General features: G+C 35.2%; 1 protein-coding gene across 32 annotated transcripts in view; it reads left to right on the top strand.

Moving 5' to 3' along the window:
• LOC124365721 (tropomyosin Per a 7.0102) overlaps positions 1 to 26076 on the top strand; it is a 114638-nt gene that overhangs the window by 46124 nt on the left and 42438 nt on the right. For 20 of the 32 annotated variants that reach the window (XM_046821697.1, XM_046821690.1, XM_046821687.1 and 17 more), the window contains 2 exons: positions 14232 to 14365; positions 20015 to 20132. In XM_046821697.1, coding sequence (XP_046677653.1) covers positions 14232 to 14365; positions 20015 to 20132 — 252 coding nt within the window. Of the gene's footprint in view, positions 1 to 14231; positions 14366 to 18580; positions 18699 to 20014; positions 20133 to 26076 lie in introns of all 32 variants that reach the window. The other 12 variants (XM_046821694.1, XM_046821693.1, XM_046821692.1 and 9 more) reach the window with 1 other exon arrangement.

The following is a 26076-nucleotide window of genomic DNA, read 5'->3' as shown; positions in this document are numbered from 1 at the left end:
ATTGAAAATCAGAAATTTTTCCTAAAGACTGTAAAAATCAATTTAGTAGAAGACTGTCGGAAGGTGAATTGCACCAGTGTTGTGCAAGCCTGACAGTTCCAGTAGTAGGTAGTAGGCCGTAGTATCTGTATCATGAGTGCAACCTTGCCTGTCACGGTTTGATGGGTTTATCTCATCACCGGCTCAGGGCTGAGCATTATCTGTATGTAAATTAAAACTGTAACCGTTCACACCTTGTGTTAGACAATGGTGAACGAGATCAATGCCTCGGTGAAAATAAGACCAAAGAGTTACTATGAGCAACACATCAGACAAATTTCCCCACAAGCGATTTTGTCATTGATGGATACGAAATGATCACACTGTTTATTTTATTATGGAAAAAGGATTTGTATGTAAATTGGTCACAAATCAATTAATATTGTACAACCCTAAGTACGCCGCCGTATCTAAAGATAATTGTATGAAAAGTTGTTTCTGTCACAATTTTATGTACGGTAGTGTTTAGTCAGTAATTAATATTAACTTTTATCCTTTTTAAAATATTAATCAATATTATTTGCTTATGTTTTACAAATAAATATTATACAATTACATATTAAAATTATTTAAAACTAAAATCACTATAAATTTTTATATATGTCGTATGTGGAGGATTTTATCGAAAGATTCATAGCTAGTATTTTCATCACATAACCTAACATACGCATTATAAACCAACATACAATATTATTACATTGTAATGATATAATATTTTACACTTATCTTCAGAATACTTGCAAACATTGGTAGTAGACTACATGTAAATAAGTACAGTACTTGGTTTTTGTAATTTTTATAAGTACTTGCAAATGACTCAACATGTTTCGAACAGGCTGCCATAAAATATTCTTATAAACAGACTAGGAATGTCTATACAAATTTGTAATGTTTGATATTTATGTCTTGCTCATGAAACTGGTTATGAATGTTGTTAATGTCGGTCTGAGCTCCGGAAACTTTAATTAAATCCTTGTAATGTAAAAATAATTCAAACTTGTTTGTTTTGTTAAAATGTTTATGGTTTTTAGTTTTTCAGAAACCATCTGTTTCCATTAACTGTTTTGTCTTTGTATAATTGTTATTATTGATGAACATTCGTTTTATCTAAATCAAACAACTACTAGTTTGTTTTAACATAGCTTTTTTAACTTTATTTTGTAAGAAAACTGTCCGTAATCACAGAAAATCTAGCCTAACATGAATAAGTCAATTTAGAAGCATGCTTTCATTAGTCCCAAACATTTTGTTGTCGTATTTCGCTACTTAACACTATCGTATAATATAAAAGTTTTAAAAATGCTGGTAGATTAATATACAATGACAAAGTCTGCATTATACAACAAAATCAAACTGCTAACTCCGGAATATCTTTACTACACTATCAAGTCAAAATAGGCTAAAATAAAGATGAAGGATTTCTAGTAAGTAACCCTACACTTCATTTTTACCATAATTATATCATTGTGATTTTTACTTGAAATTCAAGCAAGCTTTCTTGTTTATATTGGTTGGTAGCGCCTATTTTATTCTTTTCCACCCTAGTGTTACAATTCTAATTAGTGTAAAGCCGCGTTTACACCGGAGTTAATAACACGTGTTACCAACAAAAAGTTAATAACATTTTAAAAGAGTTCAAAAATTCACTGTAACATTTGTTAATAACACGCCAAAACCCATGTTAATAACACGATTTTTGTTATCCACCGAGTGTCGGTAAAGATCAAAGGAAGGGTATAACTTTTGTTAATAACACATGTTACAGTCGCCACGGGCGTTGTAACTTTTGTTGGTAACATGACCGCGCGCACACTACCGGACTAGTTGTGAGTTTTCTCAGTTGCAAGACAGGAGTGATTGTGCGCACACCAACTTGTTGAAGTGTTTTTGGTGTACCAGACGTTATAACTGTTTTTTTATTTGTTTTTACTGTTGCACTGTTTTGTTCTCAAAATGAAAAACTTGTTAAGTGAAGCGGAATGGCCGAGGGAACGAGTTTTCAAACTTATAGATCTGTACCGCGAACAAACTGTTTTGTGGGACCCTACTTGCCGAGAATTTAAAGATAAGAATTTGAAGAACAGTGCTTGGACTGAAATAGCCCTTGCAATGAAACTGTCAAGATCGGAGGTTTCAAAGAGAGTCTAAAAAAGAGAAAAGTGGTTCCGGGGCTATCGGGAGCAAGTGGTACGCTTTTGACGCTTTGCTATTTATCCAAGACACGTAAGGTCACTGCTAGATTTTCTTGTACTGGGATTGCTTTTCTATAATTTGTGTCTTGCTTGCCAATTACATGTCCTAACATAACTATTAAATGTTCAAAGTCACTACTGGCCATGCACAAAAAGGCGGGGCGGGGGCGTTCATAAAGTTAATAACAAATGTTACACACAAACTGGTGACACTGTAACTTTTAGTTATTAACTTTAGTTACTGTAACCTTGTTAATAACTAAAAGTTACCAACTTTTTGTTATTAACTCCGGTGTAAACACGGCTTAAGCTGGTCTGGCATAAAAGCCTGCACTATAATTGCTTAGAGCCTATTTTATTCTTGTTCCACCCTAGTGTAATTCTAATTAGTGTAAGCCGCTCTGGCGTAAGAGCCTGCACTATAATTGCTTAGAAATTGACAGTTTATGATCGGTAAGAGGAGAACTCATATGGAAGTAGGCACAGACTGGGCTTTATCACTCTTCTGTTGGCTTGCCCTAGATAGGCACAATGATTGGCCTTGCAGCAATAGCAGCATCTAACTGTACTATGTCATCGCTATAAATAGTCACATCTGCTGGCTTTCATAAGTTAATCTTCCAATAACGATATCATTTTGGTTATAACTCAGCAGTAAATGATATGTTTTGTAGCATTTTTCGTCAAGAGATTCTTCTAAAGATTAGGTCTACTTAAACATTAAGATAAAAATTATGTCTTAATACAAGGTAGACAATATTAAGATATGTAAGGTGTTACATCTCACGATTTGTGTGTAAGAGGCTTTGCTGAAGTTGCATGCAAAATTTCTAGTCCGTACTATAGTTCAATTCATTGCAGCTATTCCATTGCTACGGACGGGAAAATCAGACAAATTTCTGAATCTTAAAACGTTTTCATGTGACATTATTTTGACAGATTTGAAATGTAGTTGTTTAAAACCAGTTTTATATTAGTTAGGAACAGGACAAATTTAAATAATTATCATTGTAATAAATTGTAGGTTCAAATATTCTATGTGTTAAGGTTATGTTTTGATCAGTTTAGTTTATTAGTGTGCAGTCTCTTAAAACGTAAATATACATTTTTATTGAACAAATGAGAAATCCATACTTTTTTGTTATGGACGGAATGCTTAAAAAATTTCAGACTTAGAAATCTGTGAACTTTAAATGAAAAGTTCTGAAAGGGTTTATATTGAGACACATAGAGCAATAAAAATCTTTGTTTCCCTCTAGAATCAGCTGATTGTGTATTGAAGGGCCAAAAAATAAAAATTAAAAACTGTATCTAGTAAAGGTAAATTAATTGGTAGCCTAGTTTTCATTTAGAAAAATCATGTACTTAAAATTAATTTTGAAAAAGTCTTAATTATTGTTTGTAAAGGGGCCAACTTTTTTTTGACTAAGGTGTGTGCCAAAATCCTTGTCTTCTTAGGGGCAAAAAAAAACGTTTAATACATCAAAAAGTAAGGTATATATAAAAACATCTTTTACATCTATTAGGACGTTGACTGTGATATAACTATGGTATAAAAAATTAAAAATGAATGTAGCGTACTTTCTATGCAGAAAATGCATTAAGAAAGCTGTTGCTGAAATAGTAGTTATTGTAATAAAGTTCTAGATCAAACATTGCTTATTTGCTGACTTTGTTGTGTAATGTAATGAATTTTTATCTAGAGTAATCTGCAGAAGGGTTTTGAACACACCTATGACATTGTATCCTGTATTACTGTGTGACTATTTATTCACAACCTGAATCCAAGCCAACACCTAATCCTGGTTGGAAGCAGCAGTAATCTGAGAACTCTGTGGTAGTAATCCATCATAATCTGATCAGTATTGAGACCGGTTTCTCCAATGCTGCAGTAAATTATCTTCTCTTTTTTAAGTTTTCGGTTGGCATAAATTAATGTAGCCTACTTTGTGTTATTGTGCCATTAATGGTAGAGTTAAAGGTAACATTACGGTATCATTTTTTTACTAAGTTTTATTATTTGTACACATCTTTATTGCTCTAAAAAGGTCATGAATGCAAAATTATTTTCTGTATTATATTAATATGAATTAATTTTATTTTAGCTCACTTCCTGTACAGTTCTGAAAAGTCACAGTATTTTTGCACGTTAAAATTTTTTTTGAAACTGTAGATAAAATAAGGTTTAAATTGCATTTTGCATTTAAATTGTACCATATTTATTCGTCTTCTTAAAAGGAATGTACAAATTTTCTATCAATCCTGTTATGAGCAAAGAGAAAATGCTCAGCTGATCCTTTTAGCCTGTATTAATCTCTTTAGAATATGGTGCTTCAAGCATTTGCCGTGGTGCAAAAACCAAGGCCAGATTATAATATAGGCCGGAGTGCTCCCCCTCTCCTATAGTCACTCACACTAATATCACTCACGTATGTATAACAGCTGATTAGATAAAAGTGCGCGTGAATAATCTGTTATTAGTGGTCTGCTACGTTTTTCACATATAGGTTTAAAAAGTATATGTATGTCACTTTAAAAATCGAGTTTAAAAGGAAATAAAAACAGATGAACTTGCTCTTAAAAAGGGAAAATGTTCTATAGCAAGTATGACAGTTTATTATATGCCAATAATATACTTGCGAAAAAAAGTTATTTGGAGTAGCAATGATCGATGTATTTTATGGATGAGTACGAGTAGAAATATCTTGTCGCAAGAAGTGACTCCCTTCCATCTATAATTACCTCTTCCCTCACTGCAATATCCGGTTTCCTTATTCGTCGCGTCTGCGTCTTGCATGCAATGAATCTCTCGGGTTCATCAACTGTTCAATTGTGCATTTTTATTACACGAATTGCCATTACTTGGGACTCAAAAATTAAATAACAGTAAAATTGGTTAAGGTTTTGCTGTGCACATTCTTTAATTTTATTGGGACACACTTGAATAATTGTACGAAACATAATCAATTCATCAATTCTCGACCGGTTTCATCCTCAATTTACTTTACAGGCAGATGGTTGGACAAATATAAATAGATAAGATAGTAGGAATAGCTTTATATCAGTATCATCCAACCCTCGATATATTTTCTACAGAATTCGGCTTACGTGGTTCTGTAATTGTGTACAGCAGATATGATAGATAGATAACCGTGCGTACGCTACACCGGGGACAGGAGAATCGTCACAACACAATGGCCGGGCCGCCCACCGTGACGGCGACGATGATGGTCTGTCCGTCCGCCGTCACAAATCGACCGGAAGTACCGATCCTCACCTTTACAGCCTGTAGCTGTCGCGCCCAGCCTCTTCTACATTATTAATGTGATCCCCGTTTATTATTACGTGTATCGTTTAATTCCCTTCAAATATTAAACGTGTGTAGGCTAACCATTTTCTGCAAAGATTTTCAATACTCCTGAAAAAGTGCTCTTCGTGAATTTTCTGTTATATTTTCCTATAATTTATTTAATAATTGAAATTTTAATTTTTAAATGAAAAATCATTACTGATGATGAATCCTTGCGGAACTCCAAAATAGCACTGAATTATGTTTTCCCTGATATTCATACAAACATAAAGCAGCATAAATAAACAAAAATTTGCGTATTTTACCGAACTGAAAGTTAGCTGGTGCTAACCAATCTGATGATTTCACCAACTGAAATATGCGCGATCTCTGGTGCGTTTATAACCATCTAATGTAGTACGCTGTCCCTATTAAATAACACAGATTTCGTGCAGTTGTATCACATTTTTCAAGAATAATGAATGGTCAACTAAAACCCTTTTTAAAAAACTACTCTATTTCAGACACGTGTTTCGGTATCAAACTATCAGTTTGAACTTTAATACCGAAACACGTCTGAAATAAAGTAATTAAAAAAAGGGTTTTAGTTGACCATTCATTATTCTAATGTAAAGATAACTCTGTAATGTGGAGTTAATACATTTGTCTAATTTCCAGTGCTGAACACAATTTGAGTTTTGATAAATCACGAACTTTTTGTTTGTCCACTCTCGGTAGTCGAGTAGTGTAGATGTGGCCAAAGTGTGCTATAGTTACGTGAAACTATTGATGCCGTATCGACTGCCTCATGTCTATTACAATTGTAGAGCCCCGCGGCCGGTTTTTGTCGACCGCGGTTCGACGCTCGGACTCCGCCCGCTAGTGCGTGACGACGCCCTGTGCTCTGCGTGTGAAAGCTGCCCGCCCGTCCGCCTCCACTCGCCGCCAATCGATCTGTACGTTCGCCGATGTTCTGCGTAGGTTCGTCGGTCCATTCGTTATTCCGTCTGAGCCGCTTAACGTCACACCATACTATCGCATAACCAAGTTTTACTGCATAGAGGTTTTAAATAAATATGGAATAAAATGTTTGATTATCCTTTTTATAATTCTTACAGGGTGTTCGTACGAACACCCTGTATATGTAACTACTACAATGCCGGCCCAAGTCTGTTAATCTCGTTTAGTCCATGTTTTATATGCAGAATAATTACAATAATTAAATAGAGGGAAAAATCAAAGATTAAATAGACAAAGTTGTGCGTAATAACAAGAGGAACAAATTAAAAGTGGTCAAGTTGATTATCGGTTGCTTCGTTCACTCGCTGAGCTCATAAAACTTTTTTGTCAGCATTTTCAAACTCTCTTTTATTAGTAGCTATTTTGGACATTTTTTACATGTAATGTGAATTAAATTTCTTCTAGCTTTTAAATATTATAATGAAAAGCTTTTCTTCAAGAGCAGTAAGCAGAAGGTGTAGGATTTCAGTCAATTTTTAAAAATGCATCTACCCGTTTCTTACTTAATCAAAAGAAATTAACATTTTTAGTAATTTCAAAAATACCTTGTATGTTATGTTTTCGTCGTGGTTTTCGTCAAATAATTAATAAAACCCCGTTTTTGTACAGTTTTGCAAAGAGAACCTTTATTGTACTATTCGGATAGTTGGTAAACCTGGCTGATATTTCACTGTTGATGATGATGATCAGCTGTTTACTATACTACCAGTACACTTGTACGGTATATAAGTTGTATATTACAGTTTACGTAATGGGCGTTATTGGGCACTTGAAACGTAGACACACAGAAATGTCAGTTGAATAAAGTGAGACAGAAAATGTAGCACCGGTTTGTATCTGAATTCCTAACCTTTGAATCACAGACTCTGAGACATACCAGTCCAACAATAAGTCGTAGTAGATATTGCCTTTCGTAGAAGGAGACGTCTGATACGCGTACGTAATCGAGTTGTGTCATAGATTCCGGGAATCGGCCAACTCAAGTGGTCTCGGCCGGCCGTTGATCGTGCTCAATTGTTTTAAGTTCAGTATCTTCAGCCCTTAAACCAAGTGTTATAATTTTGTGCACTGTAAATGTGTATGGAATTTTAAAGGAATCGTACAAAGTAACTATCATCATTTGCGCTCGCGCTTACTCACACTCGTGTCTTTGAACTCTCTGACCAGCCAACCGCTCACAATTACGTAAACTCAACGTTCCGTTGTTTAATTAGTAATAACCACGGCATTACTCAGTCGGACTCGGTCATGGTCCACTGCCCCGTATGGATTTAACGGACGCGGCATTGTGTTGAATAATCAACTCGTTACTCCTTCCTCGTAAAATCTGGCATTTTACGAATTTTTCTCTATCGTAGCTTTTTTGCTTTGGTGATTTCCACCCTCTCTTCTTGGCTCTCTGTTACGCGTGTCCGCACATTGAAGGGGGTGTAAGGATTAGGCAACCCCTCGGTCACGCACGCACTCTGGGGGGGGGGGGTTGTGCTCAGAATACACTGCACTTCCGGTCCTTATTCTCAGAGCTGACTCAGCCATGTGATAAATGCATATGCGAGATGCTGTAAACTATACTGTACGTTTGTTTCTCTGTGTTGGCTTTTAATAAATATTTTATTTTTATAACCCACTAAATTATGTAATCACGGCGTTTTTTGCCCTGTTCAGCGTTACGGCGAAGGAACAAACTTTAAAGTATCGTTTACTTGCTCTGTAGCATATAATATGATGCTTTGTGGGTGCTCGTCGGAACTGAATTGGACGGTATTCCCGCGAAAGAAGCTATGAAGGACGCTGACCCATTCAAGTAGCCCCTGGAAGGTTAGGTTAGGTAGGAGGACGGGCGGGCGGTGTTGCCAGATTCCACTCTGGCTGCCTTGAAGTCCTGGCAAAACCACAAGACACCCTGTCACTCTGCCAGGCCGGCTGCGGAGTAGGCGTTTCTTGTCCCCTGCCGACGCTGCAGTGTTTTTGAGAGGACGTACGCTTTTTTTCGTATGCACGTGCTTTGACTACGTAACTGTCTATTTGGGTATTCCTGCCACACAATCCCCATATGAATGCGAGACATTTTCTGTCCCAAGCCCATACAGTCACAGATTGCAATAATTTCAATTGTGTCCCACTTGTTTTAAGTCTCGAAAATATGTTCAACTTGTACGCACCATACTTAGTTCAACGTCGTGTTAAAGGTTTAATGTAGAACCTGTGTTAGCTCGTAATACACTATGTTAATTTTCAGTCTATTAGGCTAGTGTTCGTCATAAGTGGAATGGGACAGTACCAATCGCGCGTACAGACAAGAGTCTGTTGTAGACGTCGCCACGCGTGGCATGACTGCATGTGAGTCACCGGCAATATTGACTCACGACTGTCGCCACCGATCGCTCAGCATTGTGTTCCGCTACATTATCTTGTGTTCCACTTATGGCGCTTACTTACGTGTTGTCTTAACGCCGTTGTGGATTCTCAAAACGTAGATTGTTGCTCATAACAAGGACCAGTCCACATTTCAGTGACATTAAAACGATACAAACTAATCTGCAATTTATTATTCCATTGGAATAAATGTCTTTTATTGGTTTAATTTTTTTGGAGTTCATATCTAACATCTTCCTTGAGTAAATCTGTTGAAGTGAGAACTTCTAATAGAAATATACAAATAAAAACAATACAATTGATAAGTACAATTATCTAGCACAATACTTAAACTATCAAATACGTAAGCGTACTACGACAAAGTAAGGGAGTTTCTTGATTACTAAGAACTATTTGAATGTTGACAGATTAATTGTGTAGTACAGCCAAGAAAGCGGGCCAACAACATCTATGTGAAATGAGGAAAGGTTGTAGACGAAATGTATTAATCTTTGTTGGACAGATTTGGTGAGCGGAATAATGGTAGGTTTCAGCGTTGAAATTGCGTCTGCGATTATTTGACGAAAGTGTTATCTGCCGCAATTTACATCAAATTTTCTGTGGAAAGTGAAATGAGGACGTTCCTTATTTACGTCTTGCCTGGCAGTCCACCAACGATGGTGGAGAATAGATAACGATTAGGTAGAAAAATGTACAACGATTAGGTTTAGCTACCTTTTCTAATGTACAATTAGCTATTTCAGTTTTAGTCGGACTAGCAATGTGTGCAGTTACTATTTGACACCAGTGATAAAATGTTTCCAATTAACTGTTGGGAGAGTAGGGTACGATAAGCGGACCCGGTTTTTTTTATATCGAAGAATGTAATCATCGATACCTAATATTCACATCTCAAATCCTAGACTATCAATCGATATAAAAGTATCTATAGTCCGCAATAACTAACACATGTTTTAAATTAAAATGTGAATTTAATATTAACGGTGATGAAACAAATTATTATAACCGAAATTAGGAAAACTGAAGACGACCATATTTGCTCCTCTCACAGTTAGATTTGTTTCTTTCCTACAAATTTCACATAATGGGTTTTTCGGTACGAGTCCTACATGTTGAAGCCACGAAAAACATTTCTTATCATCTTTCAAAGCAATGTCGTGTAGTTTACTTAAGTTGACTGCCATTTTTATTATAATCAAATGTTACGTATGTAAAATTGAAATATTACCCTACGTGTATTATTTGAAAGTGTTCACAGCTGTTGATATAGATTATTTAAGTTAATTGTTCAAAATAATTGATTAGTATCGATTGATTATATCCATGGTTATGATTAAGTAATATCGTTTGCCAATTTCGATATAAAAAACCGGGTCCGCTTATCGTACCCTAGCCCTGTTGAATTTCACAGTAATTTTAGTTTCTTAGAATTCTTCTACATCTCGTGGTATGATTTAATAGTTCGCAATTAATATTGTTCAGCGAATGTTTTCACAATGCGGTATTGTATGTACTGTGCAAGTGGAACCGTAATGTATAGCCTGCATTGGATTGCGTTCGTGAAATAAAAATAACCTGAAAAACTTCTTTGTTGCGTGCATTACGGATTCACTGGGAAGTCATAAATACAATCTCGACTGCCAGTGAACCTCGATCGGATGGTGTAGTTTGAGTTTATTTCACAAGGAGAATGGAGAGTTAACCGATACAAAGAGGACATTCATTGTCCGATGGCCTGAATCAATAACAACATTCCATAGTCCGCTTGGATTGTCCGATAAAAGGCTCTCTCTCCCTCTGACGCGGAGACGGTTCGTTCTGCACGTAGTGGCTACATGGTGTAGTAGAACACCAGTTGCAGCTGCGCTAGTGAAACATAACCTCAATCTGCATCCGAGACGGGCGACGCGATATGTATGAGAGAGAAACTTTAGTTTGTTGAACGTTTGTATTACTGTATCGGCGTGTTATTGTACACCTGCCAATACCAAAGTAATAATGATTATGAAATAAATTATTATCATGTTACTACATACGTATAGTTTTGTAGTTGATGGCAGAAGTACTATGTATTTTGTACGAGCATTGGTATTTACGAAACGAGCCGTCCACTTATTGTATTCAGTATAGCCAATCTAATTTGTATTAATGATATAGCCTATGTGTATAGTCAGTTACAGAGCGTATTTAAACGCCAGTATGGGCATAACGGTGAGGCCCAGGTACTTTCTCTGAATAGTTGATGGTGAAAGCGAGCCGGGGTGGACGCTGTATAAATAAGTAGTTCTCACTTGTGACTAATGTCCCCCTTCCCCCTCCCACCACCATTACGGCTAGCCCATCGTTCTGGCCAAGTGCAGGGCTCTGGACAAGGAATACTAACAAAGTAAACGTAGTGAAAAATCTTTACAGATACAAATTGTATAAATGTCCAAAAGTTTAAAATACCAACAGTTCAGCACATTCATTACAAATTCCTAAATATATTTCAGTATAACAACGTGTTACATGCTGTTGAATTGTCATAATCTTGTTTCTACTAAAAATTCACGGTGGATCAGTATCCACAGAGGAATTCTTTGTTTTAAAAATGTACTCGTTACTTCTTGTGCACAATTGTGTATATATATATATATATATATATATATATATATATATATATATATATATATATATATATATTTTCATTAAGTTGTATGAATGGCAATAGCCTTATTTAATTTTAATAAACATTGAATCACAAAAAGTACTTGCTCCGCCGGGAGTCGAACCCGGATCTCTCACTTGCCGGGTGAATGTGCTACCATTACACCACAGAGCGCTTACTTTTTCTGATTCAATTATTTTGTATTTGGCCGTATCTGTCACACATGTGTTTAAATAAGCAAACTAACATATGATCGGAAGACCAAATACCTGTCAAACGACTTTTATTTTCATTAAATTGTATGAATGGCAATAGCCTTATTTAATTTTAATAAAAATAAGTTTATTAAAATTAAATAAGGCTATTGCCATTCATACAATTTAATGAAAATAAAAGTCGTTTGACAGGTATTTGGTCTTCCGATCATATGTTTAGTTTGCTTATTTAAACACATGTGTGACAGATACGGCCAAATACAAAATAATTGAATCAGAAAAAGTAAGCGCTCTGTGGTGTAATGGTAGCACATTCACCCGGCAAGTGAGAGATCCGGTTCGACTCCCGGCGGAGCAAGTACTTTTTTGTGATTCAATGTTTTATTAAAATTATATATATATATATATATATATATATATATATATATATATATATATATATATATATATATAAATACTTCTGTACTTTTCATTTTACTATGGATGCGGATAAAAGATAGCGTGATTCCATCGGTAATCATGGAATCGTTGCACATCTCTTAGCACCTGTGTTATTTGAATAAAGTGCGGTCAACGATGTGGGGTGGGGGGTTTCTATATTTGTTGGTGGATCTTCATTAGAGTTTTTGTTTTTTGTTGGATTCCTAATACTTGTGTAAACAATGAAAACTGCGAATGTAATATATTGAATCGTGTAGTAGATGACGGGATAGAAAATAGTTCATGAAAATAAGATTCAAAATTCAGTAAAGTGCTGATATTGGTTCTTAAATAGAAGCATTCTTGCACAAACGCCTGCCTAATTAACAGTGAACGTACAAACCCCTGGAGACATTTGAGAACATAGGGACGAGATTAGAGGCTATTAACAGTTCGTAACGAGGGTTAACGAGCTGGGAGAGGGCAGTCAACGATGAGGGACAACGGTACTGTACAATATGGCAGTTAAGATTAGTACACGATAACGTGACTAAATCTTAAGAGCCTTCTTCCGTGTTCACGAGTGCTGTTACACGCTTTATCAAAATATATACTAGTATCACGTGCACATTACGTGTCCTTTTAAATAATCATATTTGAGTAAAAGTGTGTATCTTTTCCCACTCATATTATATCGAAGTTTCTTTAGATAAAACAATTATACTTCTTTCAGCGAGTGAACAACTCATTCCGAAACTAAAAGCCAGCACGGAAATCGTACGGTACTATGGATTTCTAAACGATTTCTAGTTCGAGTAATCGAAAACTCCTGGTTATATTGTCGATTAACATTATCATTGGAGTTACTGTTCGAGTTGCAACAAAACAGCCTCCTATACAGCGATAATGTAAAGTTTATTTATATGTCGCTATTCCACTGACTGATAGTTGCCAGGCAGACGTGGTATAGCGGGTCGGATGTGGTGATTATCGTCAGTTGGTAGTTTCGCACATAAAGGCCGTGGCTCGGGGCGGGGCGGGGTGTTCTGTTGTAACACTTCCGTACGCACTACAGTGTACACACCAGACGCCCTTCTGGGTGGGGATGTTCAAGGCTAGCAACGCTCCACATATCAGCGATAATGAGACTGCGGCCGTACCGCGTCTGATAGCGCAAACCTCGCCACTAATTGGACGGAGCTTGCGGAAAGGAATTCGGTTGTTCTAAAATTAGCGCGTTTTACTGAATTCACCATTTCCTGGGCGAGGGACTCGCTCATCAGAGAAATCAAGGGATAGAATCGTACTGCAGGAAGGATATTGTGGTTTAATATTTTTAACTCTTAAGTTGAAGAAACCACAGCGATATATCTCTTCCTTGTGACTAAACCAGCAATATATGTCTTCCTTTTGACTAAAAAATCTTGAGTACGGAGAGCCATTCTAATGAAGAATTTATCAAATTTGTAATGTCACGTCGATTATCTAATTGAAGAATTCTGTAGTCTAATTAATTATCCATTGTGTTTGCACACTGTAATATGGATGTCAAACTGAGCGGTACTTCGGTATCTGGAGACCACTATTTGTGGAAGTTTTTCGTACTGCGACGATCGGTTCTTGTCTCCTCCCCCCCCCCACCTCCAAGGTAGCGTTGTCGGCGAAAAGAAGGCTACTCTGTCGCTAGGAACTATTTGTTATTAGGCTATATAATTAGGTATAGATTTGTTTATGATGAATATGTTACTAGTAGTACCAAAGTTAAAGATACTAACTTTAACGAGCGCTAACGTGATCTGAAGTTGAATTTGGGTACTATCTCGAGGGATGTTTTTCTTTTTTCGCCAGAAGTGCGGGATGGCACCGGGCACTGATGGCAAGGGAAATTTCCGATCGGTACTTTTCCAACCTCAAATCACGTCCTCGCACTTGTGGCGAAGAAGAAAAAAAAACATGGTTACATGGAGTTCTTAATGTTATTTACTGTATCTTGGTAGTGTCCCAGTGTCTGACCAGTGTTGTGTTCTGTGCAGGCCGAGAGTGAGGTGGCAGCCCTGAACCGTCGTATCCAGCTGCTGGAGGAGGACCTGGAGAGGTCAGAAGAGCGTCTGGCCACCGCCACCGCCAAGCTGGCCGAGGCTAGCCAGGCCGCCGACGAGTCGGAGCGGTGAGTACCTACCCTCATCTTGTTGGTGTCTGCACAGGCGATAATGTGGATACTGTCCCACACAACGAGGTTGCGGAAAAACTTTATTGATGTTCATTACAGGGATTGTGTTCATGACTCATGTTGGCAGATGGAGTCTTTCACACAAACTTGCTGTTTGTTGCTGTATTCTGAAAAGATAGACATAGCCTGATTGCTCAAGGAGGATTTTTTTCTTTTAATAAAATCCGTTATTCAATGTAATTTTGAAAAGCAATATTTAATTTATTCCAAGATGGACTAAAACCAGTTAAACTAATTTATTACACTTAGTATTTCACACAGGTCCAGTTCTTGGTGAATGTCAATGGGGAATTCCTTTTTTGGCACTTAAAAATATAGATTTTCGTTTTGGATACAAATTAGTTATTTCAGTCAATGAGTCTAATATTATTGATTTTAAATAACCAATTATATAATGTCAGTGTAACGTCCGTTCAGCTAAAACAAACAACTGGATAAGTAAAGTCCAGTCTTAGCTTCAGGGCCGTATTCAGCTTTGGCGGGCCTGGAAAAGATATTCAGCTGGGCCCCATCATGTCTGAGGACCGCCACCCGCCACAAGTGCGGCGGGGCAGCCTGGGCCCCGGTAAAATTGTCCAAAAAGACGGTGTGAGTACAGGCCTGCCCAACATATTTCTAAAATGGTTCATCGAACTTGGGCAGAAGCTCAGTACATTAGGTTGATTAAGGGTTTCTTTATAGGTCCACTTGTCATCGGATATTTCTAAATTTGTGTGAAAATAGTGAATCTACTAGTGTAGAGAGAACACACTAAACTAGTAGATAGTTGTAAAGAACAAAAAATTAGTCAGATAACACAGCAAATTCTTGTTAACATGATCATTTTTGTATCCGTTGAGTTACTTTAAAAAATCTTTTATGTCATTTATAGTCAGCTGTATCCAAGACAAGTCTGCTAATATTTCAAACTCAACCTTTTACACATCTAAATAATGGAGGAGGAAGTGATATTAATAAATATTATCTCTCAAAATTTTAAAGATCTCCAAAAATAAAATACTGGTTTTAATTTACTATGTAGGCCTGTAAAATGATTTATTCTTTAAATTTGTTTGTGGTGTGTCATATTTAGGTTATATAATTTGTTTCGTTAATTTTTTTGTTTTAATATGGACTCATATCTTAATATATATATATATATATATATATATATATATATATATATATATATATGAAAATTTATTATTTATAGATTGTGGAGGTTCCTGGTTGATTTTACATGTGTGAAATGATTTATTATGTTAATTAAATGTTGTCCTGTAAAAATATGAACTGAGTCTCAGTATCGCCAACTAAGGTATAGTAGAGTGTTGTTGTATGTGTGGCTTAATCGTACACACAAATCATGAAGACCTGAAATAACAGTTTTATACACAGTAACAGAAGACACAACTAACAAAGCTGTAACACACATAACGGAATGAATGTTAGTGTCCACATGCCTTCTATGGCCTCATGTCAAGGTCAGACCGTCTCGGTCTAAACATTCTTGCTTTTTTATTTTCTCTCAGAGATTGATAGCATGCAACTTGTATCGGGTTGACCTTGGAGCTAATGATATTCTGTCCTCTAGCAATGTTGCTAATTCCAACAATTTACATATCTAATCCCTCCATTTTTGTTAATTTTTATGTTCTTATTTTTATTTTTGCAAGTTGTTTTGTGAGTTTAACTGATTTAAGCTAATTTTATGGTTTTTCATATTAAAATTCATGATGAGATTTCAATATCATGTTGGTAGTTTAATTGTTCAATAAATTTACACCTAACTCAATTGAATGGGTAAACACTAACAGCATTGTTTTTGACAGCTCTCTTTACCATCATCGTATTTTGATATAATTGAAATATACTATCAATTACGGCTCAAAACCTTGTTGATAAGTGTAGTATGTATTTTGATTTAGTTCTGAATTTGTAGTAACTTTTTACAAATAAACAAACGAGAATCGGTTTTTAATTCACAGCTTTTTTTTATTCTGATTGAATTACCATTAATTATGAAGATGTCAGATGTCACTGTTTGTGTTTGGTCCTCTCACTATCATAATTTTTAAACTTTGTTGTGCTCACAGTATTATGGTATTAAAAAAAATGCTACATTTACTTAAAGGGTGAAGTAAATAAAAATTAGTGCTTGCTCCATTATATTGATTTTTAAGCAATTATTTAGTTTCAAGTTAATAAAAATGTAAGTGCTTTCAAAGGATAAAGGATACTTGCTTCATATTTCCCGGACCCTGTAGGTTTTGGTTCAGATTCATGTGTTTCATAACAACTACATTGCTGTAGTAATTGCTTCATATTTGTGAATTCTGGCGTAGGTCAGACCTCATTTCAGTTGGCACCATTGGGATGTTCATATATATTTGTGAGCATTGACACAACACTGATTAATGTGTTTCACGGTTTGAGGAAGAACGTGTTATTTTTTAACTGCTAAGTTTTATCCTTGAAAGTAATAAAAACAATAAGAAGCTTTGAGACAAAAAAAATGGAAATTTACATGCTGAGGCTAATCCAAGGTTGTAAGTTGGAGTGGTTGAAGGTGTTGCCGACCAAGATTTTATTTGGAAGTGATTATGACAATATTAGAATTTTTTTACTTTTCGACAAGTTTTAATGGGTGTTCTTGAAAAAGACAAACAAAGACTGCTCTGATCACACAGCTCTTTTCCAGAGTAGCCTACCATCAGGACATACAGTTTCATTACTGGAAAAAAATTGTCAAAAAGTGATTTGAGCGTTTGGCTATTTCAAAATAGTCTTATTGGGCAATTTAGCCTTACAAGCGTATCCTATCGCGTAGTTTGGGGAGAGTTTCAGGAGTCCATAAAAGTAAAGTAATTACTACTATGTAGTTGATGGTAAGGAAGTAACAACCACCATCTGTTCCGGATGGTCTTTAGTAGTTATTACTACCAGGTTACATAGTAACAGCATTTTTTTATTCATTAAAAAAATGCTATTACATTGTAGTAGTTGCTACGACTATTTACTTATTTTTATTTACTTCACCCATTCAGTATCTTCCAAAGTAAAAGAAATTACTTCTGATAAAGGTTTACAATTGGTAGAACTAGCAAACTGTGTTGTGTGCCCAGTAAGAAAGCCTCATACATTGTATATTTACTTCCCCAAACAAAAAATTTCTGTGGAACCTAGGTTTGTTTAGCTCTTACTGTCTTGAATCAGTTATTATATAAAACATACAAATACAATGTGACATGATGCCTTATAAATTTTCCAGTTTGAAAAATTAAAAAACCACTTAATTTGTAATAATCCACATTTTAAAATTTTCAATTGATCTTTAATTTGAATTTTTGTCTCATCAAGCCTTTAAAATGAGATGTTTACTAGTTCATTATCTTATAAAGTTAAAAAGGACTATTTTTGAATCTTATCAAAAGTTGTTTACCTGTTTCACGTTTTGGAACCTGAGAGTATAAGAAATTTTCTATATCTGCATTGAAAACAATTTTTTTTAGTACCTATGGTGAATTTTCAGTTTTATTTTATTAAATTAAATCAAATTTTTTTATTTTATTAAATTAAATAAAAAATTTTTTATTTTGTTAAATAAAAATTAATTTTGTTAAATAAAATTAAATTTGTTTGTGTACATTTCATTCGAAAATATTTTGGGCAGCATAATTTTTGTAAGCAAAATCTGTTCGGTGATAAAATTTTGTTGTGTAAGGCTAATTAAATGTCAGTTGTAAAAATGAGTTAACATTTTCATTAAGAACAGTGGTTGAATCTTTTTTAACAATGGTACCATCAATATACATACACCAAGAACATACACGTATACGTATTCTGTTGCCTGAGAATTTAATTCAAGAAACTGTACAGTATACATACATGTGTAGTGATTTCATTTTATATCTTTACACATAACCCTTCAAACGCCAAAGACATAATATCTATTGTACAGTACGCATGAACATTGATTGATGCTAGATGAACAAATTTGACAGATCAGTTATATCGATTGAACAATTATCGTTATAGACGAATAATGCAAACAGAAATAGTTTAATCATCACCTTTTTAAATATAATTTGTCGGTTTGAAGAAAGAGAAAGATGGTAAAGGGATGCTTTGTGAGTGTGAGTGTGACTAGTGCTGATGTGTGTGTGTGTCAAGGATACGCAAAGCGCTGGAGAACCGAACCAACATGGAGGATGACCGAGTGTCTATCCTGGAGGCACAGTTGGCTCAGGCCAAGATGATCGCAGAGGACTCCGACAAGAAATACGAGGAGGTAGGTTATCCCCCAAGTTAGTTGTGATCAGGTTGTCACTCATACGCTCTATTTCAAACAATTTTTTACCTGGTTTTATATTTTCCCATTGATGTTCTTTGGGTTGAAAGATCTAGATGATTAATAGTTGTTCTAAGCGAGTTGTATCTGAATCTTGAAAATTTATTGAATATCGATATTGATTAAATTTCTAGGCCGTATGCTGTTTATATTAATCGAAATGCAAAGTACATTGTCAGAAATTTGGTGGTAGACAAAGCAGAGTTTTCTATTAAGTAAAAAATCTGTTTTGTTTAACTAAATTATGAATACATGCAGTATTTAGTAAGAATCATTGATCTCACTGCATTAAGAGGTGGTTAAAAAGACCAGTTATTTGTTCCACAACATTATGCATATGTCGGTCTGTCTACCTGTCGTACTAGAAGCTCTTGCCCTCTACACTTCAGTGTGATTAGCTTTACATTTCGGAGTCTTTAGTTCTACCTGTGATTTCCTCAGATCAATTTTAATCGTCTCAGAATTTTTCCATTGAAATTTCAGATTTTATTGTAGTCTATTAAATATATATATATATATATATATATATATATATATATATATATATATATATATACCTATCAAACATCTCACAATCTAGAAAACAAACATGCCACTATTTGATAGTAACAGGGCTTAAATGGTATATTCGAGTAGAGTATCAAAGGAAGTGTATTGTGGGTCGGAATAGATCTTAGGTTCTCGGAAATCCACAGTATGTTCCTAAAAGAATCAATTCATTGGAAAATACAAAACTAAATGTTTATTTAGTACTATGGTAAAGTAAAGTGAACTAACTATTTTCCATTGCCAGTTGTCATTGTGTGGTTTCCGCTAAAAACTGGTGTTAAGACAGAGTTTTTGTTGGTTACATAGAACATTTGTTTAAATTGTGTAGCCTGTGACTAGAGCTATTTCTACTATACAGTGGGTCTCACAACTGCTCTCTAACACTCTCTCGGACCTCTTTATTCTGTTTGATATGACCCTAGCGCAGGCTGGGCCAAAGAGGGTTGGGAATATAAAGAGGGTTGGGTGACCTTTTTCATTAATAATGTCATTCTCGTGTAAGAGTGATAACTTGTTCACAGTCATACATAGCCTATCCTCTTAGTGTAAGGTCACCTAACGTTTTACAGGTACAGGCATGGTGAGAACGTGTTCTGCTGTGAAACTTTCCCGAGTCACTCTGTCCCTGAATTGGGACAAGGTTGGCGAGGTATGCAGTGCCGTGTGTTGCAGGTTATGTTGTTAACGTTGACTTGTATTCTTATCAGAGCGCGTAAGGTGCTTGAAAACCGCAGCTTGGCAGATGAAGAGCGAATGGACGCTTTGGAGAACCAGCTGAAGGAGGCCCGATTCCTGGCTGAGGAGGCTGATAAGAAATATGATGAGGTGAACAATGATACTGAGCCGCCTGCGTAGCGAACGCAGTGTTGTTGCCTTGGTGCCGCAGGCTAGTGATATGTTGTGATTCACTAACACCAAATATGTACAGCTATGTAGTCCCCCCTGGTTATGGTCTGAGTGATCCCCCCCTCCTGTCTTACAGCGTACAGCACTGTGGTGGTCAGGGAGGTCTGATGTCAGTTGGAGAATGGTTGTATACTTGTGGGTATTATGGTGATCTGAGATAAAAAAAATACCAGCTATCTTATCTTAGTCAGGGTTGAGTTTTATTGTTTTATAACTTTCATACATGCATAATTCATGTAATGTTAAAGCATAATAGAAAGTTAGCCTTGTTTGTAAAATCGATTTATGGTTTTAACTCCTATTAACAATGATGTTTGATACGATATTCAGTTGCTGTTAATTCAATTTTTGATCAATAGGCTTAGAGACAATGTGCAGGTTTCCTGGTTTGTTATTTATTTAGTAAGTGTTGAGATAGTAAAAGTAATTTATACTTTTTAGTTTTTACCTTCACTCTTATAATGCTTAAAAAACAACTGTAGTAATAATAATGACATTATATTAGTGTTTAGTGAATTAAAAGCTCAAAAATACTACAACATCTTTACCGATGTTTATGTTGACACTTTTTATTTTACAATAAGTCTATAGTTATTGCAAGCAAATTTCAACTCTATATGCTCTTTCAAAGCAAATTAAAAATGCAAGATTGAATTGTTAGCAAAAGTTGGTAGAGAACTTAATAGATTTTTTGACAATACTGTATTTTTTATTGTACAACAAACCTTATATGTATAAAATTGCAAAACAGTAGTGGATATAATAACTTAGTGGAAAGGGAATTGCTTATGTTTCTTTGTATCTTTCTGTTAAAATATTTGGGATGAACATACTTATCTAATTATTATTAATTTGATAACAAAACTTGCAATTGACAGTGATTGTAAATCATTTTGTAAATAAGGTAACAAGCTGCTCTGTTAAGTGTAAAGATTTAAACATATATATCATGTATTTTAATAAACAGCTAAGGAAATCACTAACAGACAATAAAGCTTCTAATCAAACTTTAACTTCCTATCGGTGCCTTTGTATGTGAACCATTATTATACGTTAAGTAATGGTGGGTAGTCAATGAATCTAGATGTACAGTGACAGTATAAGTTTAGTACAGTAGTAAGTTGTAGGTTGTACTAATGAAGAATTATTGTTTGCTATTTATTTGTATGTACATTCCTTGACCTTGTATAACACTAAGAGTGGTAGTCTCTACCAACGCACCAGTCTTCTTCACTGCGCTTCGGTCCACATGCTATATACTCATAATGTTATTTTGTTTTAACAAGATTGTATTTAGATTTGATTCAATAAAATTTGTAATATGTTCATGCGTGTTTAGTGTTTCTCCCTGATATTTTTAAGTGGTGGATAAAAAAAAATTTATAGAGAAATAATTGTTGGTACTTAGTAAACTATATTCATTTGGAATTCATCCAAATATGAAATTATTTAAAAATATAATTGTACACAGTTGCAAACTGATTTGAAATAGGTATTTTACTAATTACAAGCATAAAACTATTCTACAATAACTTGGTTTTTTGAACAGCCTTAATTACTTCCCAGTCAGTAACTCAATGTGATGATGAAACTAAGTTTATGTACAAGACTTTATGTACATAAAATGTATAAATTATATATTTTCTAAAGTATAACTTAACAAATTGATTTGAATTTTTACAATTTGAAACATTAATTAGGTTGAATAAATTCAATTTAAAAATAAATATACAGTTTAGTATGTTTTTGCATTTTAAAATACATTCATTTTGAATCTCTTTATATAAGAGATCCATAAGTTTATGGATATATCAAGAATAAAATATTTTATTCTTTTACATCTAAGGTTAATGTTTCAAAGTAACAGTAGACTATTTAAATACAGTAAACCTAGCATACTTTTGCTATGAATATCTACAAACATTAAAATTTTAAAACAAGGTTTTTGTTTTATTTTGTTTTTTACATTTAAAAGTTGGCAAATATTTATTCCAAACTTACTGAATTAATTAATTAAACCAGTTCACAAAACCAAGTTATACAATATTTTGGAAAGACAATCAATAAACCTACTTAGTTGAGAATCATAAAAATTTGAAAAGGAGTAATATACTTCACTAATAATATATTTAAAATTAAAACCAATCATTTGGTGATATATATGTTTATGCCTGCTACTTCAAGTGAATTGTCCATTGTACTAGAAGAATACGAGAGCTGTTGAGATAGTAATGTATAAGTTTTGAAGTAAAAAATGAACAAAGTGACAAGAAATACTAATATACATTTTGAAGGAAGGCTACATTCTTAAAAGGCTGTTTACCAGTGTGACTGCCGATCATACTGTAACACTTTGAAACACTATGTCATTGTAGCATGACACAAGTTTATAAATTCAAACTGAAGAAATTCACCAACTGAGATTTTAACGAGTCGTTAACACTAGCTTAAAGTTTTGTGTCTTTATCGAGGTGCTGTGTTGCGACTGAAGTCTTCATTGCTGGAAAGAGGATGAAGTCATTTAGTGATAGATCTGGCAGGGCTGTATAGAGCATGATCAACATCCAACAAAAACCATCTAAGAAATGTTGGGTACGATTGGCTGTGTAGGACGTGCACTGTCATGAGGACACATAGCTGTTCAAGCTGTTTGTTTTGTATCAACCACTGAAAATTAACCAGAATCGTACCCTTATCGTCCCAAACAGTTGTCATGGTATTTTTGATGACGGAGTTTAGAGATATTTTCTTATTATGAGAGTACATATGTCCCCGTTCTATAGACAGCATTTTCGTCTCCCAATTAACAGATTTCATCATCTGGGCTTCATCACTGGTTACAGTATGATAGAGACTTCACCACCGGTTACACTACGATAGGGACTTCATCACCGGTTACAGTACGATAGGGACTTCATCACTGATTACAGTACAATAGAGACTTCACCACCAGTTACAGTACGATAGAGACTTCATCACCGGTTACAGTACGATAGAGACTTCACCACCAGTTACAGTACGATAGGGACTTCATCACTGATTGCAGTACAATAGAGACTTCACCACCGGTTACAGTACAATAGAGACTTCACCACCAGTTACAGTACGATAGGGACTTCATCACCGGTTACAGTACGATAGGGACTTCAGCACCAGTTACAATACAATAGAGAAGTTCATTACCATAGTCTTATCGTAACAAGGAAATTCAGAGATGCAGCAAGCCTTTGTTTTTCTGTTTTCTTCTGTAAGAATTTTTGAAACTCACCTGACAGAAAATTTGTGGCCACCAGGATTTCTCTGTAACAATGTTGTATGAACTCATTTTCATGAAATTTAGGGGTTATGTTCTTAAAGGCAAATACTTTTTGTGTAATAGCAATTTTCACTAATGTTTTCATTGATTTTCGTCAACAAGTTTTAAGTAACGGGCTTAGACCCGACCACTGAGTTGTCATCATGAACATTGGTACGGCCATTTTTTAAATCAGTACACTTCTCTGCTTCATTATTCTTTCACTCATTATTGCATTCCCATAAACATCGTGGTGTTGGTGATAATTTCAATTGGATTGTAGTGTATTGGAAAAAACCTTATCTTTGAAAACACTTCGCAAGTGACAGGATTTTCTATTGCACACACTTGTTAACTAGTCTCAGTGAGAAAAGTAGCAGAGAAAGTAGAGACAGACCACCTGCTACTACAACTTGATGCATATTGAGTGTAGGAATCTTGTTGCCTTAATATGGTGGCTCAGAGCCTGTCACTGCATAACTAGTCCAGGTGTTACTTCCGGAACTAGCAAATACCTGGTAACTTTCTGAAGAACTTTATAAATTAAACATGGCAGCAAGTACGGAACTAGCGAATATCTGTTACTTTCTGAAGAACCCTATAAATTAAACATGGCAGTAACTACAGAGAAGCCTAATTGTATATATCAAGTTAAATTTATGTTCACCATAGTGCGTGTTCAAATGTATTATTGAGAATTTGCATTCTTATTAAGCACTTCACCAGAATTAGTAGAAAATGTTATTTAAGAAATGACATTAAACCAACTCAGTTTATCAATGGCGTGAACAAAATCGAATTTTAAGCTTATAGAGTTGCTGATTTGGAAACGGTAATATCTTGTAAATATATTTAACCCATTAAAGCCCAAAACTTTTTTTTCTCAAAATACTTTATTCACTATAAAAAATCAATTATTCCTTATCTAATTTACACTAATATGACAAAAAAAATATTTATTTTAAACATTTTGGTACTTTTTTAACATGGGTCGTTAACGACCCGTTGGGAGTAAGGCCTTAGTAAAACACAATAAAATGTATATAGTGGAAACTTTATTTACAAACACATTTGAAAGGCATGTTAATTACACAAATGATTAATCTTTGTGGAAATCTGCAAAACAGGTATCATGCAGTGGGACCTCACATTGTTTGCACGCTTTTACAGTTTTATTTTTACATACAACACACCTTCTTCTACTCTGACCTGTCACTATCAGATGACCTCCATGGTCACTACGGAGTGGGTTTGAAGGTCTCTTCAGTGCTCTTGTAGGGCCAGTTGCCTTAGGAGCGCGTCCAAATTTTTGAAGTAAAGCCTGGACCACACTTCTTGGGAAACTGAGACTGTCCAAAGTAACTCCTTGAGAGCGAGCCAGAAACTAAGAGTTGCTCATCACAACATCAAAAAGAGAGAGAATGATTGGGATATACCACCGTTTTCCAAGAACGCCTATTCTGTAGTTCGATATATTATTGTCCATTAGATCGACACCTCCCATATTCCTGTTGTATTGCGCAATAAGATATGGCTGAGGAATGGAAACTTTCTTTCTTTCTGTCACTGAATATCTGAATATCTCACACTGAAGGGATACCTCTCTTCTGAACTCTAAGTCTCCTTTTTCCCAGTTTCGAACGGGGTTCATCTTTTTATTGGGTGCAGGCTTTTCCCGGCTTACTCCCCCCTTTTCAAATTTAGACCCTTCATGTGTGGCATTCGAAACGGGTTTCCTCTTTCCAGTAGCTTTAGAATATGTAGATATTAGTAAATTATTACCTCTGTCTTCAACGCGTATGTCACTAAGATCACCACGTTGATCACATAAATCACCTGGTGTATCTTCAACGTTTTCAATTCTTTCTAATCGAATGTCTGCCTCGGCTTGGAGCTGACAACGGCACACTCGGTCTGGGTCATTAGAATCTTCCTCTCCAGATTCTTCATCTGTGATATTGTGAGGGTCATCATTGTCGGGAGGACTTATATAGATATCACCTGCGGTGTATTCTGATGCAGTGTCTTCCAAGGCTTCTAAGATCTCAGCTAGCGTAAGCGGACTGTCGATCATGAAATAACCCAAAAGTAAAAAACAAAATTAAACATTTTCTGTTGAAAAAGCAGATAACATAAATTTTAATATTGTTTTATGTATAATGTGTATACATATTGATTTCAATTTACCACCGTGCGCTTTTTACTTACAAACTTGAAAAAAGATTCAATGCTAGGTTTGAGGTTAGGCCTATGCTTTGGGCTTGGTCCCAACGGGTTGTTTTCGACCCACTAATAGTTTGTCATGTAATAGTAAAAAGTCAGTAAGTTTCGTGAATCTCACTAATAAACATTTTGTTTACTACATATATTGATAGTAATATTCACTTATTAGATATATTTTAAAAGGACATGGTATATATAAAACTAACGTGTGAAGTGGAGCAGACATGATGTATTGTCCAACTCTCAATATATCAGATTGCGATTAGTAGTAAGGGTGGGGGAAGAGGCCCCAAACCTTTTCTCAAGGTCAATAGACTAGTACACTCTCAGATAAAAACATCACAG

The sequence above is a fragment of the Homalodisca vitripennis genome, chromosome 7 (assembly GCF_021130785.1).
Source record: "Homalodisca vitripennis isolate AUS2020 chromosome 7, UT_GWSS_2.1, whole genome shotgun sequence".
NCBI lineage: Eukaryota > Metazoa > Arthropoda > Insecta > Hemiptera > Cicadellidae > Homalodisca > Homalodisca vitripennis.
This window is presented reverse-complemented; position numbering and strand designations above follow the sequence as displayed.